Source organism: Dryas octopetala, chromosome 6 (assembly GCF_963921425.1).
Source record: "Dryas octopetala chromosome 6, drDryOcto1.1, whole genome shotgun sequence".
Lineage (NCBI taxonomy): Eukaryota > Viridiplantae > Streptophyta > Magnoliopsida > Rosales > Rosaceae > Dryas > Dryas octopetala.
The window spans coordinates 9,403,561-9,420,609 of NC_141371.1; the positions used below are offsets into that span (position 1 = coordinate 9,403,561).

The window sequence follows — 17,049 nt, forward strand, 5'->3', positions numbered from 1 at the left end:
CCTAAACTCTAATACATTTTTATATAAAAAATAATTAAAAATATCTTAAAGGCCCTAAAACCTAATATCTTAAAGAATATAGAGTATATAGGGTTTAATGTATAGATTATAGAGTATAAAGAGTATTAGGGTATATAGAGTATATAAAGCATTAGGGTTTAGATTTTAGTGTATAATTAAATAATAAAATTATAGAGTATAAAAATATACTAATTTTATTTAACAATATTTTCTCCAGCGCGCATTATATTCACTTTATATCACATGAAACTTACTATATAATTTGGTTTTTTCAATATTTTTTATCAATTTAGTAGATAATATGTTAAATAAACATATTCGTATTTTGATAAAGTTTCCGTCGTTTCCGTCTAAATTTAAAAATCTTCAAAATTTCCATCAAAATTTCCGTCGAAATTTCCATCGAAATTTTCTCGAAATCCAAAATTTAATTCCTTGCTAACTTGATAACAATTTAGAAAAGAAAATTTATAATTTGTTTAGCATACTACTTAATTCAATAAATCTCCACACAAGTGCATGTCCAATTAAAGCTTGAAAATTCTTGCTAGGAGTTTTTCTCAGTAAAGTTAAGCATTTGAGTTAAAATTTTGACTTGTGATATTATTTATTTAGGAACAAATATAAAATGTACATAATTCAAGTAGTCTCAACCAAATCTTTGATTAAGATACATATTATTAGTATATAATTCTATTAAAGTTGACAATAATATTTATCTCTTTATGATAGCAATAATAAATTAGGTGAAATATGATTCACAAATGCCTATATAGAGGCATTGGTGAAATTAAAGACCAAAAGGCGTGAGATCTCTATAAGAAAACAGTATTGAGTGCCCAGTTTGGAATTATAGTAAACATTTGGGGCATAAATCAAAGCTGCTGATAGAAAAGACAACAAACGAAAACTACAAGAAGAATCGCCGATCCGCGCCTTTATTTGTCTTAAACAAATTCTGTTTATTTGGCCGTGGCACACTCGCACTCATTTCTCCCGTTTCATCCAACATTCCAACCCTAGAAGGCCTTTTTTAGTTTTTTTTTTCTTTCTGGAGCATCCCACGCTAGAAGTTGAGTAACCAGTACATAATTTGGTGCCAATAATACTTACTCCATCCTTTGAAGGAGGACGACCTTCGACCGTTTCTCACAGCAATATGTTTTTGTTTTCTTGTCATTTTAACTCCTTCTAGAGATAAAACCAAGTATTATTCGTTTGGTGCAACTACTGTTGGGTCCATGGCAATTGCAAACAATAATTATGAAGAATAATAATAAAATAATTTATGCTTATCAAGTTATCATTTGGGTTAGGTCTATCATATTAGATTTGAATCATTTTATACGATCTTTTTACAAGCACTCGGCACCAATATTGAGCGTTTGGCTTATTAAAAGTAGATCGGCCTATCACCAAGTTTAGTATGTGGGCCAGCCTATTAAGTTATTTCTCATTTTGGATGTAAAAAAAAACCTTAAATATTACATATAATGATTATAAAGTCCATTTTGAACTCTTAATGATAAGTTAACCCACTTGCTTTATGATTTTTATCCAAATGATAAAATGATCCACTTAATTACTTTTAAACCCATATTTTTTTTAAATAAGTTTTTCTCACTCTCTCCCTTCTCCCTCGCGATCTCTCTCCCCTCCCCCTCGCTATCTTTTTCTCTGTTATCTCTCATCTTTGTGCCAATCTTTGTCTTTTTTCTCTCTCTCTCTCTCTCTCTCTCTCTCTCTCTCTCTCTTTGTCCTTCACCATATCTCACCGTCGGAGCCTTGAAGGAGGCCAGGCGACCTCCGATCTAAAAGTGATGGGTGGTATCTAGAAGTTTTGGGCAGATCTAGAAGTTTTGGGCGCAATCTGGAAGTGTTGGGCGATTGTTACTATTGAACAGTAATTATTTGTAACTATCTCAAATAATTACTGTTGGACAGTGGCAATTCTCCTGATGTGAAAAAAAGGTTGGCCACATTAGGCTACGTGCCCAACACATTTTTTCGACTAATTTTCATTAAGATGGACTGCATTGGGATTTGCATTTTCATCGTGGGCCTTAAAAAAGCCTATTTTTTATAATGGACTTAAAAAAACCCAAAATATTAAGTAACATACACTATTATTAAAAAATACTATATATGAAGACAAATTTAATACTTAAAATATAATTTTAACTCTATAAAAAATTAAATAAATTTAACCACACAAGTTAAACATGTGGAGTCCTAACCTGTGTGGAATCACCAGATAGAGAGAAAGAGAGAGGAGAGAGAAAGAGAGAGAGGGAAGGATGAGGATACCACCTATTGGTATGAATATACAAGTTCTTCTCTTGAGTTATATAGGTTGATACGAAAATGACTTGTTTCTTAATTGTGTTTTGATGGGTTGACTCGCATTTGACCCAAATTAGCTAACTTCATAATAAGTTTCGAGTCGTATCATCATGCCATGTCTAATTGTCATACTAATTGTCATACATAATCATTCAGCCCTTCGACCGTGACCTCACTCAATGAAATAAACAATAATGCTAGAGATTCTAAATTTGGATTCCAAATGATGTGTCATTATACAAGTCAGTATTTTACTTATTGTAAAATAAATAATCATTTGAATGAGTTATGTACAGATAAACGAAATACTAACACATTATTCAGGATCGGATCTGTATTTGGGATCTCTAGCACTGCTTTAAAATAAATAGAAATACCACTACAACAATAACTAGTTGGTTATGGCTAAAAGATTTTAGTTAAAGTATTGTATCCCTAAGGAGTAAGGACCATAACAATAGCAAAAAAAATAGCAACCCCAATGGCCCGAATCTCACCCAAAAAAATGACATAGGCAAGCAATCCTTGTACATGCTAACTAGTAATACTACAAAACTGGTCCAAAAAAAAAAAAATAGTAATACTACAATACAATCATCCAAACGAATCTCAAAATTTTATGCTTATGTTAGTTATGTAACAATAGTTTGAATCTCATTTATCAGGTATTAAAACAAACTTTCAATCTCATTTAGTACTATCAAAGACACACTCACATTTCTGATTCCCTCTAGTATTATTTCATACTAAAACTCAACTCCAATTCTTATGATCTTAATGTCTAATTCCTCGAATCAAATTGGGTGTTTGGCTTCTTCTTCTTCAATTGAATTTACTAATGGAATGCTAAATGCATTCCAAGTTTGAAGGAAAAATGAGGGGAATGAAGGGTTGGGAAATGGGGTGGTTGCATTTTCATTGTTGTAAAACATCATCATCAGAAAGAGAATTTACAGACCACAATGGAGAACTAGTGACTGGGATAGAAGAATTCCAACAAACCTCCAGTCTATCCCTGAACTGGGCCTCACTGGTTTTTAACAAAACAGGCAAGGGAAAGCACACCCCCTTCTCCACACACAGCTGGTGCCGAGGCCTAATCCTCTTCTCCAAGCTAAACGAGAAGTAGTGCGGAAACTCCTTCAGCTCCTTCAGCTCCCTCCCCATCTCAACCATGAAGTAATCGAACTTGGGCTCGAAGTTGTGCTCGATGCTGTAGCAGAACAGCTGCGGGAACCGCCGGAACATCGCCAGCGCCTCGCGCCGGGAGAACCCGATTCGTTCCAGGTAGTCGATTCGGGGCTGGAGCTTGTCCTCCACGCTGCAAGAGAGCAGGGAGGTGTGCTTGTTCACTTCGGAAATGCCGATGCTCTGGAGGAAGTAAAGGGTGGGGCGGAGCCGGTGCTTCACGCTGGAGGCAAGCAATCTGGGCCGTCGGTTGATCACGCGGCGGAGGTCGGAGCCGTTGACGCGGGCCTCGCGGATGAGGAATGTGAAGACGGGGACGATGTCGGCGACCCGGGAGGCCAGGAGTTCTGGGCACATGCCGGCGAGGCGGCGGAGCTCGGGGGATGTGAAGCCCATGGAGGAGAGGAAGTGGACGGTGGATTTGAGGTCGGGGAGGGGGAAGGAGAGGATCGGAGGGTGGTGGTTGATGAGGGAGAAGAAGTCGAGGCCGATGGAGTCGAGGTAGAGGACTTTTTCTTGGAAGTCGGAGTGGGGGGTTGGGGTGGTTGGGGGTTTGAGGGAGACGGTGGTGGTTTTGGTGGAGAGGATTGGGAAGGGTTTAGGGTTTTTTGGGGGGGAGAGGGAGTGGGGAGAGTCATGGTGGTGAGAGGAAGAGGAGGAGGAGGAGGAGGAGGGGAATTGGGGTTTGGGGTTGGAGGGGAATTGGGGTTTGGTGGTGTTGGTGGTGGTGGAGAGGAAGTGGGTTTGTTGTTGCATTTGGTTGTTGTTTGGTTATGTGGTGGTGGGTGCTGCTGGTCATGGCTGAGTTATGGGGTTTAGGGTAGGAGGGGAAGTAGAAGAAGAAGGAGTGTGGTGTGGGTGGGTAGTGGGCAGAGGATAAGGGGCTTCAAATGCTCCATGATTTCAAAGATTGTGATTGGTGTGTAATGTGACTAATGCTATCTCGCAAAGCCAAAAACAAAAAATTGTCTTAGTGGCCAAAAAAAAAAAAGTGTCTTGTTCAAATTAAAAAAGAAAAAAAGGAAAGGTGTGTCTAATTAATTAGAGGGATTCTTGCCCCTTCTATGAACTACCCCAAATTGAATTTTGAGGGGGTAAAAACATCTTTTTATTTGAAAAATATTATAAAAAATTATTTAAAAATAAAACTAATTATAAAAAATTATTAAAAAATAAAGTAATCATAAAAAAAGAAACAAAATCCACAAAATAAAACTAACTGAATTTTAAAAAGTACAAAAAAAAAAACAAAACAAAAAAGGCCGCCCACCATTCCTCCACCCTTTTCCTCTCTTTCGCCTCACTTTCTCTCTCATCTCTATTTGCCTCTCCTCGCTTTCTCTCTATTCCCCAGCCAGCTCCCTTCACCTCTCCCTTATCCCCGTAGCACTTTACCCCACCCAGCCCACCCGCCCCTCTCCTATCTCTCTGCCTCACTTTCTCTTTTATCTCTCTACCTCTCCTCCCTTTCTCTCTCCCCCCAGCCCATCCTTTTCCAGCCCCCCAACACAGCCCTAGCGCCGCGCTTCCCTCACCCAGCCTCGCCTCTCTCCTCTCTCTGCCTCACTTTCTCTTTTATCTCTCATTTTTTCTCCTCCTTCCCTCCCATTTCCCCCTCCCCACTCTCCCCAAACCTCGACCCACCCTCTCCCTCCAGGCCCCAACCCAGCCTAGCCTTTTCCCCCTCCCCGCCCCAACCTCCCCAATCCTCGTCGCAACCCCCCCACCCAGTTTTGTTTAGTTTAATTATTTTTCATTTTAAATTATTTTTATTTTAATTGTTTAGTTTTATTTTTATTTTTAGGTAAATATACGTTTTTGCCCCTCAAAATTGGTATTTTTTTAACAAAAACCCTTAATTGAGCAAAAAAGAAAGTTTTGGATATTTAATTGGAACGAAGTGAATATTGCATCCTCAACTGCAACAATGAGTATATTATGAGTTCTTTTGCTTAAATTATCCCAAGTAAAAAACACCCCTAAAAATTATTCATATGTTATAATTAAAGTGGATCGGTGAGTGGATTGATAACACTATATCAACATACCATGTGGTGGTAGAGTCATATAGAAAGAAATTTGTAGGGATCAAATTTATGAGTGCATATTTCCATATAAACAATTTTTTAGGAAAAAAAAAAAAAAACCCCGAAAATAATGTAATACCTAGATTTGCGTTTGCCCCAAAATGTATGGAGCCGGTTAGCCGGTTCAGCCCGGTCCACCCAACCCTCCTCCTACTTATCCTCTTACTGTCTCCTACCATTTCTCCACCTTAGAAGAAGAGTCTTTTAGACGAGACTGAAGCAACCAGTGAGTGACTGACACACTGAGTGGGTGAGCTCCTACCAAACAATCAGCAACGCAGCAATGGCCTGCTCATCTGCCTCAACCGCTCTCATCTCCTCAACCCCTAGGGCTTTCTCCTCCTCCTCCAAATCCACACCTCTAATGGCTTCCTCCATTTCCAACCCTTTCTCCAAAACCCTAACCTCCTTCACCAAATCCTTCCATGGCCTCCGCCTGCCACGTGCCCCCCGCTCCGTTTCCCTCTCCCACGGTTCTCACTCCCGCAAGGCCTTCACTGTGAAAGCTACTGTAAGTCAATGCTCTATTGCTCTCTTTCAATTTCGCCATGCCTGCTACTGTGTGTATTGCTGTAGATATTGATTTCTCTCATTGTGTTTTGGGGACAGGCTGAGCTTCCTCTGGTTGGAAACCTAGCTCCTGATTTTGAGGCTGAGGCTGTTTTTGATCAGGAATTCATCAAGGTGGGGCCTAAATTCTAAACCCATTGCTCTGTTCTGCAATCACTCACTGTTTAATTGGGTTCATTGAAGCTGAATAGCTTTGCCATTTCAGGTCAAACTCTCCGAATATATTGGGAAGAAATATGTGATTCTCTTTTTCTACCCATTGGATTTCACATTTGTTTGTCCTACAGGTTGGTTTGTTTTCACATCGACAATTTTGCATAAAAGTTTCAATCTTTATTGGATGCTGAAGTTTCATTTTTAATCTTTACTCCTTCTTGCAGAGATCACTGCTTTCAGCGATCGTCATGCTGAGTTTGAGGCACTCAACACTGAAGTTTTGGGTGTTTCAGTCGACAGTGTGGTAAGTTGATTCTTGCTCCAACTATCACTATTACTTATAATCCATTGCTTTAGATTGTTTAGAAACCAGACATATCAACCTGCATCTGGGTACCTACTACTTTGTTGGCTGTTTTGTTCTGCTGTAAGATATCGTGAAAAGTCAATATTATGCATATATTTATAATATGGTAAATTTTCTCTGGAACTAGATGCATGCTTCAATGTTTTGATATAAGTTCATAATTCCATACCCAGTTTGAGTTATCAAAATTTCAAATTAAAATGTGGCCAGCATTGATGGAAATATTTTGTATGCATCTGATGTTGTGATTGTCAACTGAAATTGGATTCATGGTATGGGTGGACAAGGAATACATGTGATTTTTGTTGAGCGAAAAGCCCAATTCCCAGTTTGAGTGGAGAAGGACTTATAGACAAGGATGAAACATAAAAAGAATAATAAGGAGAACTAGCATATAAAGTTGGAATCAAAAGGAGTTACAAAGGTTGGCCACATCAGAAAGTTGTGCTCTTGTTGATGATTGATGAATGATGCCAATCAGCTTACTTTTCTGTTAGTTTTTAGATAACTTGTGAATTATGATGCCATCTTTAATGAGATAGTTAAAGGCTGCTCTTTCTTGGATTGATGAGATGAATTATCTTGGTCTTATACTATCTTTTTTGTAGTTTTCACACCTTGCATGGGTCCAAACAGATAGAAAATCAGGTGGTCTTGGTGATTTGAACTATCCATTGATCTCTGATGTCACCAAATCAATTTCAAAATCTTATGGTGTGCTGATCCCAGATCAGGTATGACCATATGAAATATAATTTTAATTGTTCTGAATTAATGAATGAGAAACTTGTGAGACTCTGATGTTATAGTCCAGATTATTTTTATAAGTTGGATTTTTGGTTTTACCATTACAGGGGATTGCATTGAGAGGACTCTTTATTATTGACAAGGAAGGCATTATTCAACACTCCACCATTAACAATCTTGCCATTGGCAGGAGTGTTGATGAGACTAAGAGAACGCTCCAGGTAAACACATTCATTGAGACCAAATTATAAGTGGGATGATTTTAGTTTCCAAGATCTGCCTTTTATATCTAAGAATATCCTTGTTGTGTTGTTTATTACTTTTTATAATTTGTTTTTGTGGCTCCCTTTCCTTGCCTGGGTTGGATACTGCAGGCCTTGCAGTATGTGCAGGATAACCCCGATGAAGTTTGCCCAGCTGGATGGAAGCCTGGGGAGAAGTCCATGAAGCCAGACCCCAAGCTCAGCAAAGAGTACTTCTCTGCAATATAGTGGGGGGTAGTACTCTGCATATCTATGTCATATTCAGATAGGGAGGTGTAAACGAGTTTTGTTTTTGTGTAATGTCTTCTTCTAGTCGGTGAAATTTGAGTAGCAATATGTCAGAATAAACCCAATGGATGAACTTGTCCGATTTTTCAGCACATTCAAGTAGTGTAAAATTTCATTGTTATCACCTCTTCTTTCATCATGTTTGTGTTTAAATGGTATGGTGCAACTGGTTCGAGAGCCTAGGAACTTGATGCACCGTAGTAAGGCAGCGGCAATGATTTATAGGCTTGATGCAGCAAGTTTATTTGGCAGTATGGAAATGGCCCTTGTAATTTTATCTTATCAGAAAATTGTATGATGGCGATAATAAATAGTGTTTCATTTTTCTTTTCCTTTGGGTTTCCATACTATACTTCAAAGTTCCACGTATATGGTATGAGACCTTGGAAAATCCACCAAACTTTCAGCTTGATGATCAACTAAAATGAATGACTAAGATTAATCCTTGTGCAATTTAGGTGGCTTAATTAGTTAGATTAGCAAAAACTGGACCACAACATCCAGTCATTTCAGAATCTGAAACCTCAGATGACTGCATAATAGAGCAACTATTGTTAAAGACTGTGAAGTTGGAACCAGGTAATAATTCATCCATTAAAACAAGTGGTCATTATCCATTTCTTACCAACTGGTGCATAGTGGGGCTTGTCTTGAAAGACAATCCAAAAAGCTTTGGAAGTGGGAGGAAGAAGGATGAGGACCGAAGGAGTTCTTCATCTCCACCACAACATAACATCAACAACACCAGCACTAGCCCTCCCCATTACTTGTTATCACATCTCCAAAACCCAAATCCTGAAGAGGGTGAACCAGGACCACACACAAAGGCTGAGGCTAAGGATCTGTACAGTGCCAACTCTTGGACCAACAAGTGGTAAGAGACTCTCAACCATATCAGCAGCAGCAGTTCAGCCTTCACAGCCTCTCGATCTAACAGAAGACAACGTCAGACAGGTCTTAGCTGATGCCAGAGTCGAACTTGGGGTGCTCTTTGACTCTTCAGTTGGCATTACAGGTTCTTATCTTAAACCACACACCGTTTTTCTTTAATTATTTCGTTTTTTTATTTTTTTTGGTGAAATTAGATTTAGATGGGGTGAATGCTTTGCAGGGCAAGTTGAACTTGTTGAACTGGATGGACCCTTTGTGACGATCAGTCTAAAAGGCCGGTTTTGGCACGAACGTAGCATGATTCTGGCTAGAATGGCCAATTATCTGAAGCAGAGGATCCCTGTGAGTTATATATGATATATCCCACAATTATTCGATTTTATACTCAAATATCTTACCCTTTTAGTGATGAATCTAGTTCTTTCTCATCAGGAAATTTTGGAGGTAGATATAGAAGATGAGAAACAATTGGATGACAGCCCTGCAAACTTTTAGAGGTACTACTGGTATTTTTTGCTTTTTCATGCTTTGTTTCTAAGAAATTGTGTACCATTTATTTGCTGAAGCTCTGATAAACAAATGGAAAGTGAGAAGGAGCCAATAGCCATTTTGTTGGAATGGGTGGTGCGCACTCTATCGATTAAGCTTGTTTGCAGATCACTGCCCAAGTTTGAAATTAGTCCAAGCAACTTACCCACAACAGCAGGAACGTGTACAATGATAAATAAACTTACAATTTTGTTCCCCAAGCAGAGACTAGAAAGCTAGCCTTGGGAAAAAAACATTTATAAATGTTTCATGAGGACATATGTATCAATTTCTTGAGAGTAGTATGTGTATGAATTGGGAGATATATGTGGTTTCAGCTGGCTTGTTACCTAATTCATAAAGCCATTGATGTGGTGCGGTGCTGCCTATCACTTCAGTGGTATCAGTGAAAAGGGTTTTGTATTGGCAGACTGAAAATTTACAAAGATAAGCTGAAGAAAGAAGGCATGAAATTGTGTATTTAACACCAACTGTAATGTCCTATGATCCTCACTGTTGTATATATCTGAGTGATCACAGAGGATAAACTATGAATGTCTAAGGATCTGTTTGCCCACTAAGCAGCTCAAGTTTTCGAAAGGAGGGGTAAAACAACAAATTTAACAGGATCAATATTGAAATTGAAGACCATGGGTATAGAACTGTTTCACATATGCTCATCTGGCAGTCCTTGCATTCTTGGTTCACAACTTCACAGGCATTCTTGTTGCCTGTGAGTGATTGACAACTGTTAATTGGTGTGAAGCCTACACCAATCAAAATTCTTAATTATGGTGGAATTCCTCAGGTTTCTACTGATAAGGCTGTTATTGGAATTAACCCATTTCTTTCTTGATTTATTCAAGCTGTAGTACATCAAACTTGTCAGTTTCAAATCTCTTGTGATGAGTGATGACCAAGTACAACCTAAACCCTTATATTAACAATGATATATATCCAATTTCTCTAACAAAAATAACCCATTTTATAATAATTAATCATTGTTTTGGCTTTCTCTTTGTAAAATAAGGCGAGCATGTTTGGCACCACCAAAGAGACTATCTATGTTCGCTAAAAGAACTTAATCAAAAGATTTGCAGATAAGGTAGACACTGGGTATATACTATGCACATTGTATTGTAGTTGGTAACTTGGTCATGGAATGATAACAAATGATCTAATGGCTTACATCAGAGCTGATCATTCTGTCTGTTGTTGGAAATTCATTTCCTTTTATCCTTTTTTCTTGTACCAACAAAGCAAAGGAGGAGCCTTAGATTGATTGACTATGTACACGGGTTGACCTTTGAGGATGAGGATCTTATTTGGATTGCATTAGATAGATCTATCTAATCAAGTGCAATTGGACATATAAATAATCTTCATGTGCCTCACATGCTCAAACCACCTGGCCTTGGAAGCCAAGCAGCAAACTGTCCTCAAAGTTAATCTCAACCCGTATTATATAATAAGGCAGCAATAAGAATAACAAATAATTAATGATAGTGCTAACTATAAAGAGTATAAGACTAACTAACATATGCCTCTCGTTGTTGTAAATTAAATCGAAAATTATTTAATTGTACTGGTCAAGAGTGATCATCTATCAACACAGTTGTTATGCTGCTTAGCTGCTATAACAAGTCTTAATATGCTAAGCATGAAACACATTGCACAGCCATGTTGGTACCTTAAAAATTGCGGCAGATTACTTCATATATATATAAAATTAAGTTGAAACTAATAGTTGATAACGAATATAACCTACTAATTTGTACTTAAAAGAGGAAGCATCTTTAAGGGATCTCATAGACTCATACTTTGTACAAACTAAGGGATACACTAATATTGTTAGAGCTCTCAATGATATTGTTCATTTTATTAGACAACATTTTCAATACACAATAAAATGAAGAGTTCTTTATTAATAAGCCAAAACATACAACTTTTTTTAGTCATAAATATAAATTTTTAATCTATTTATTTTTAAGCCATAAAAAATATTTCTAAGCCACAATTAAAAAAAATCAAGTATGCACCATTCAATATTATTCAAATTTAAGCATACCCAAGTTTTAGTTTAATTTTTTTAAAAAATTCTTTTGAGAGTTTTGAGTTTATGGTATAGTTTTTAGATTAATTTATGGCTAAAACCCTAAAATATGAAGTTATAAAACCTAAACTCTAAATGCTTAAACCTTAAAATTACAATACTACATCATTCAATAAAGTGTAATTCTACAAAATTATAAAGTATAATTCTACAATAATTACATTTTGCATCATAACAAAATAAAGTGTAACTCTTTACATACTACATCATAACAAAATATAATGTAACTCTCTGAGTGTTGCATACAGCGTTAGTAAAAAAGTTCAGTGTTAAGCCACTCCTTATGACTTAAAAAAAATAAATCTTTTACATGAGTTTATAAGTGAAACTTACAATTTTTTAAGACTTTTTGCTAATTTATTTTAAAATGATCGGAAAGAAAAAAAAATTAGTATTATACTCGAATAAATATGTTTCAGTACGTGTGCAATAAAAAATAGCTATCGACTTGACAAAGTTTATTTAATATGTGTGGAAGGTCATAAAATGATGAAAATTATTGTAACCACATACATATAAATCATCCTTTCATCACCATGTATGAAAACCTCATTCACATGAGATGGATCCTACATTAGTCTCCCAATACCAAATGCCCCAACTCATATGAAAGAGTTGATAATAAAAAATAAAATAAAAAACCTTAAAAAAAGAATTGGATTGTAAAGTTTTTCCTATTGCAATATATCTTTTAGCACTCTCCTAAATATTTTTCTCACAAATTTAAGGTAAAAACTGTAGAAGCCATTGTTACAAAAGAATACACCAGAGAACCATATAAACAAGAAGAAACTTGAATTGATTCCTTCACAGTTTTACAAAAAAAGTGAAAGACATGGATGATAAGCATTTCCTTCATCTTCTTTTTTTTTTTTTTTTCTTTCTTCAAACAAATATATATATAGACTTTGAGAGAGAGTGTTCTGCCTTCCGGCTCAGCTACAAAAAGACCCAAAGTTCCTATTGCTAATGATGATGTACGGTGTCGTCCGACCGTATACTAACCGTATATACTGTGAGGCGCAAAACGCAAAATAAGAAGGACCAAAACATATCACGTGGCGACCCCGGATTCAGACACGTAGTTTATTCTGTCCACCTCTTCCCACACCAACTTGGATGTTATTTCATCATGCTCCGGGACATATTCCTGTTGCCAAAAAAAATAAAAAATAAAATCAATTTCAAGTTCATTGTGTGAGTGCAGAAAAGTCATAATATAAAAGAAATAAAGTTCACTATTTGGACTCGGAGTGTCCGAGTGAATTAGGTCAGGAGTATATATATATATATAAAAGAAATAAAGAGATTAAATTACCTCTAGTTGTCTGACCAATTGCTTGGCTGTTGGAGCAGACACGATAATGTGACGTGCAGTAGGAGAAATAAAGCCTTCATCAACGGCCTTATCAATGAAGCATAACAACGAATTGTAGTAGCCGTCCACATTCAACAGCCCCACCTACAAAAAAACAAATTAATCAATTATAATATCCAACTCCAAACATCTAGCTAATTAACTAATCATATCATTAATTTGTATTATATGAATGTTGTTTATATGTCTTCATTGCCTTGTGACCAAAAACCCTTCTTTTGACCAACAACCTCTCATTTTTATAACCTCTCTCCCATTCAAACGGAGATCCTCCGAATAATCATGTAATCATGTAGCACGACTATGAGTCATGAAATATGCCAAATCTTATGCTATCTTTCCATGTGAATCAGAATTAAGTACACATGCATTGATTCTATATATATCATGTACGTGACACTTTAATTTTCTCATACATTCATACCACTCAATAAGATTGACTCACTCATCATATGATTAAATATATATATACATATATTATATCAGATGCCCTTAACTTACTTTGCTTTCTAAGCCTACATGGAATTATGGAGATGAGAGAGAGAAAGAGCCGTGTACTTAAGAAACATGATAATTTAATCATGGGCACATAATTTCATGGAGACAAGGAATATGATAAAATATTAGTTCATTCTTAATGTGAGATTGTATTCATTATTAATCAGAGTTCTAGCAGATAATTTGGGGACATCAACAATTATTAACAAGATCATAACTACATTTGAACAAACATAAAACATGGCATCATGTGAAGGCTTGCTTCCTTGTAAAGCTTAGGAATGATTTATAGAATTGTTTATGTCATTCAAAAATGCCATAAAAAAAGTGGATAATTAGAGTGTTTCTTACAGGTTTGCGGTGGATTCCAAGCTGAGCCCAGGTTATGACTTCCAGCAGTTCCTCTAGGGTGCCATAGCCACCTGATCATGATATTAATTTAAATTAGTTCAATTTTAAATGAAGGGTATATCTTATAAAACAATTGTGAGAGTGTTGCTCTCGACAGTCGTTCACGTGCATGTGGATGACTATCAACTCTTGATGTGTGTGAGAATCGGGACTCACACAATCAACGGTTAACAATCACCTAAGCACGCGAGGACAACTGTCTTTAGCATTTGTAATTGACAATTATACTGTTATCCGAGATGTCTAATTGATGGATGAAATCCATACCAGGGAGGGCAATGAAAGCATCAGCTTGACGGGCCATCTCCGCTTTCCTTTGGTGCATATCGGATACAGTTCTAACTTCTCCAACAGTCTCACCAGTTATCTGCAATATTTTAATCAATTCCATAATTAATTATGCAAAGAGCAACACAGATCATGGATCACTTAAAATGAACACATTATAATATGCTACAAATTAAGAATACTAATTAATTACAAGAAATATAAATTAAGTTTTTAATATATATACCTCTCTTGGCATTAGGGTCCTTGGAATAACTCTGCAAAAACACCCCATGAACATTTGTCAGTGAAGCTCCATAAAAATTAGTTTCGCATTAATTAACATACACTTCATAAATTTATCAAACACTTAATTGGCTACCTTGCAAGTAGACACTAGACAGTGGCTTAGGCACCTCTTCTACATAGCCAAAAGTTAGATTACAGGACAGGGCCAGGCTTTTTGCAAAATTGAGATCGATGTCATGCACTTTCTAAAAGTTAAACACAGAGACTTTTACCAAGCCTTTTTACCATCTCTATCTTTCTAACTGGAAGTTTCAGAGGGAACAACTGACATTGTAAGACTCTAAAGGGGTTGAACTTTTTATCCAACTGATCAGAGCTGCTCAAATGAAAAAGGCCCCGTCCCCCCCTCCCCACATTGGTAAAGACTAACTCACACTTTTTTATTCTACTGTGGACCCAGATAAAGTGCATATATGCTTTAGAACCCATGTTCACAATATCTAGAAGACACAATAATAGTTTGTCATAGAAATATGACCCTTTTTGTCCCAATACATAAGAAAAAAGAAGAAGAGGAATGCACAAATCCCATTTGATCTTTTATGTTGTCTGCCTTTGGGAACCCACCTAATACCTAATAGATAATTGGGATTGATTTGAATGGTTCAAGAAGAGGTATTGATAGCAACTTTTTTTTTGTGTTTTTGTTTGGCCAATCATTTAATTTCAGTGTAACCTAAGAAGAGGATAATGATGATGATGACAAAATTAAATTATGCGTATGCGTGTGTGTGTGGAATTCTATCAGAGAGAGAGAGAGAGAGAGAGAGAGAGAAACAAACCCTAGGACATGGCGACCGCCATCATGAACTGCCTGAGAAACAAGACCCATCAATCCCACGCTTCCACCTCCATACACCAAATCAATCCTTCTCTCCACCTTCAAAACCATATCGAAATCCAAACCCATGAACACGTGTCACAAACCCAATTCATCCATCATAAAAACGACGAAGATATATTAATGAACATGATTGATTGAAAAAACTAGCTAGCTAGAAGATAGTAATAATAGTACTATCTATGTATGTATGTCTCAGTGGATGGAATGAATGGATTTAAACCCTAGGTAGCTAAAGAGGCTAGCTATAGAGTGAAATTAATTAATTTATAAAAAAATATATATATGTAAAAAATTATGGAACCCCATAAATAAAAATCATGGAGTTCAGGCATGGAAGGCTGTGAAGATGGCCAGCAGGCCCAGGATAGACAACACGCTTAAAAGAATCATGATACCAAGAGAGCACGTTTGGTTCCCTGGGCACAATTTTAAAAAGCAAGCAGGCCGGAGGTACCCAGTAGTACTGATAATTAATTAATTATTTTATAAAAACTTATTAAAAGAAAGAGATTTAATTAAAATCAAAACCGAGATCATGCAGGAAGGCTGCTCAACTGACAGCCAGGTTACAGCTAGCACTCCCTCTAATCTCTCTCTCTCTCTCTCTCTCTCTCTCTCTCTCGTGCCACACAGCTAGAAACCCTAATCAGCTGGCCTGCTAATACAACACTCCCCAAGTGTCTCCAACAATCATATGCCCACGTTGTACGCTTGTTTGGTTGCAACACGCAACCACGCACACCCAATACTTGAGAAAGCGAATATCACCATTTCACAGAACAAGTAATCAATCCAAAATGGAAGAAAATTTAAGAATTGGAAATTAACCAAGAAAAATCTTGTATACAACTGTTTGCATACAATTCATCTCTCACATTCAAGCTGTCACATTTCAGTCGCATGACTAGTTTTGTGAAACAAAAATTGTATACAAGGGTTGTACACAAAAAAAATCTCATTCTTTTGAAGAGAAAGAGGCTACCAAATTGCACCAAGTACTTGATGAACAAAATCACTTTAAGAAAATGAACCTTAAATGGAAAAATGGCATCAAAGTCCAATTTCCATGAAAGATCGCAAATGGGTTCTGAATCCCAGAAGGAGTAGACGAATTAATATACAGAAAATCAAAATGGGTTTGGTTATGCACACTGTTTTATGCAATTTGGATGGGGATGGAACCCAGAAGGTTGAAGTAGAAAGTTAATACAAAGAAAAGAAAGAGAGAGATAGAGAGAGAGAGAGATAAAAAAAAAGCGAATTAAATTACAATTAGAATGAAATATATGGAAGTGAATTAATTACCAGCTCCTTGCCGAGTTCAACAGCAGCTTCTTGGTAGCTAGCTTTCTTCCCAGAACTGCTACCACAAAAAACACAAATCCTGTTGAATCTCGACTTTGTCTCTTCCATATCTCTCTCTCTCTCTCTCTCTCTCTCTAGAGAATAATGAATGATCTCCTTAGAGCAAGGGAGAGGAGGGGAGGGTTGAGAATGAAAACAAAGTGAGCATTTCTTTATACCAATATATATAACGCCTTGGCCAAGTAATTCACATTATATTTATATATAGGACCATATATAGCACTCAGCTTCCTATTTGGAAGGTAGAAAAATATGATTATTTTTTATTTTTTGATAATATAATATGATTTACTTACAGGGGAATATAATAATAGAAATATAGAATTGTAGAAAGTTGTTTTCTAGGAGAGAAAAAAATAAAGGTCAAATGACATTTTTAGTCCTTATACTTTTACATAATTTCTACTTTGGTCCT

General features: G+C 36.6%; 4 protein-coding genes across 5 annotated transcripts; 2 read left to right on the top strand and 2 right to left on the bottom strand.

Moving 5' to 3' along the window:
* Nucleotides 1-3,032: 3,032 nt before the first annotated feature.
* EMB3114 (Mitochondrial transcription termination factor family protein) lies at nt 3,033-4,461 on the bottom strand. Its single transcript, XM_086248047.1, has one exon. The coding sequence runs from the start codon at nt 4,306-4,308 to the stop codon at nt 3,280-3,282; it is 1,029 nt and encodes a 342-aa protein (XP_086104173.1). The 5' UTR covers nt 4,309-4,461; the 3' UTR covers nt 3,033-3,279.
* Nucleotides 4,462-5,813: 1,352 nt separating this feature from the next.
* LOC147282149 (Thioredoxin superfamily protein) lies at nt 5,814-8,362 on the top strand. The gene is made up of 7 exons (XM_086246539.1): nt 5,814-6,150; nt 6,249-6,323; nt 6,415-6,496; nt 6,590-6,669; nt 7,341-7,466; nt 7,587-7,700; nt 7,854-8,362. The coding sequence occupies exons 1-7, from the start codon at nt 5,923-5,925 to the stop codon at nt 7,968-7,970; spliced, it is 822 nt and encodes a 273-aa protein (XP_086102665.1). The 5' UTR covers nt 5,814-5,922; the 3' UTR covers nt 7,971-8,362.
* A 144-nt stretch (nt 8,363-8,506) lies between these two features.
* LOC147282150 (uncharacterized) lies at nt 8,507-10,306 on the top strand. 2 transcript variants are annotated; one of them, XM_086246542.1, is made up of 4 exons: nt 8,507-9,045; nt 9,142-9,263; nt 9,354-9,418; nt 9,461-10,306. In XM_086246542.1, exons 1-3 carry the CDS (start codon nt 8,724-8,726, stop codon nt 9,414-9,416), a joined length of 507 nt encoding a protein of 168 aa, XP_086102668.1. In that variant the 5' UTR covers nt 8,507-8,723; the 3' UTR covers nt 9,417-9,418; nt 9,461-10,306. The 2 variants fall into 2 exon arrangements, with proteins under 2 accessions (XP_086102668.1, XP_086102667.1); XM_086246541.1 differs by having other exon boundaries at nt 8,514-9,045; nt 9,488-10,306.
* A 2,310-nt stretch (nt 10,307-12,616) lies between these two features.
* Nucleotides 12,617-16,706, bottom strand: LOC147282151 (cytokinin riboside 5'-monophosphate phosphoribohydrolase LOG7). The gene is made up of 7 exons (XM_086246089.1): nt 16,575-16,706; nt 15,208-15,305; nt 14,364-14,394; nt 14,117-14,216; nt 13,790-13,860; nt 12,881-13,024; nt 12,617-12,712 (listed from the first exon to the last, which is right to left on the bottom strand). Exons 1-7 carry the CDS (start codon nt 16,680-16,682, stop codon nt 12,617-12,619), a joined length of 648 nt encoding a protein of 215 aa, XP_086102215.1. The 5' UTR covers nt 16,683-16,706.
* Between the last annotated feature and the right edge of the window lie 343 nt (nt 16,707-17,049).

Bases quoted from the DNA above. Each gene is read 5' to 3' on its own strand.
- EMB3114 (XM_086248047.1), bottom strand. From the start codon at position 4,308: ATGCAACAACAAACCCACTTCCTCTCCACCACCACCAACACCACCAAA.
- LOC147282149 (XM_086246539.1), top strand. From the start codon at position 5,923: ATGGCCTGCTCATCTGCCTCAACCGCTCTCATCTCCTCAACCCCTAGG. The intron at 6,151-6,248 runs GTAAGTCAATGC...TTTTGGGGACAG, and splicing joins CCTTCACTGTGAAAGCTACT to GCTGAGCTTCCTCTGGTTGG. The intron at 6,497-6,589 runs GTTGGTTTGTTT...TCCTTCTTGCAG, and splicing joins CACATTTGTTTGTCCTACAG to AGATCACTGCTTTCAGCGAT.
- LOC147282150 (XM_086246542.1), top strand. From the start codon at position 8,724: ATGAGGACCGAAGGAGTTCTTCATCTCCACCACAACATAACATCAACA. The intron at 9,046-9,141 runs GTTCTTATCTTA...AATGCTTTGCAG, and splicing joins CTCTTCAGTTGGCATTACAG to GGCAAGTTGAACTTGTTGAA. The intron at 9,264-9,353 runs GTGAGTTATATA...CTTTCTCATCAG, and splicing joins ATCTGAAGCAGAGGATCCCT to GAAATTTTGGAGGTAGATAT.
- LOC147282151 (XM_086246089.1), bottom strand. From the start codon at position 16,682: ATGGAAGAGACAAAGTCGAGATTCAACAGGATTTGTGTTTTTTGTGGT. The intron at 15,306-16,574 runs GTAATTAATTCA...ATGGTTTTGAAG, and splicing joins TTGAACTCGGCAAGGAGCTG to GTGGAGAGAAGGATTGATTT. The intron at 14,217-14,363 runs GTATATATATTA...AAAATATTGCAG, and splicing joins GGACCCTAATGCCAAGAGAG to ATAACTGGTGAGACTGTTGG.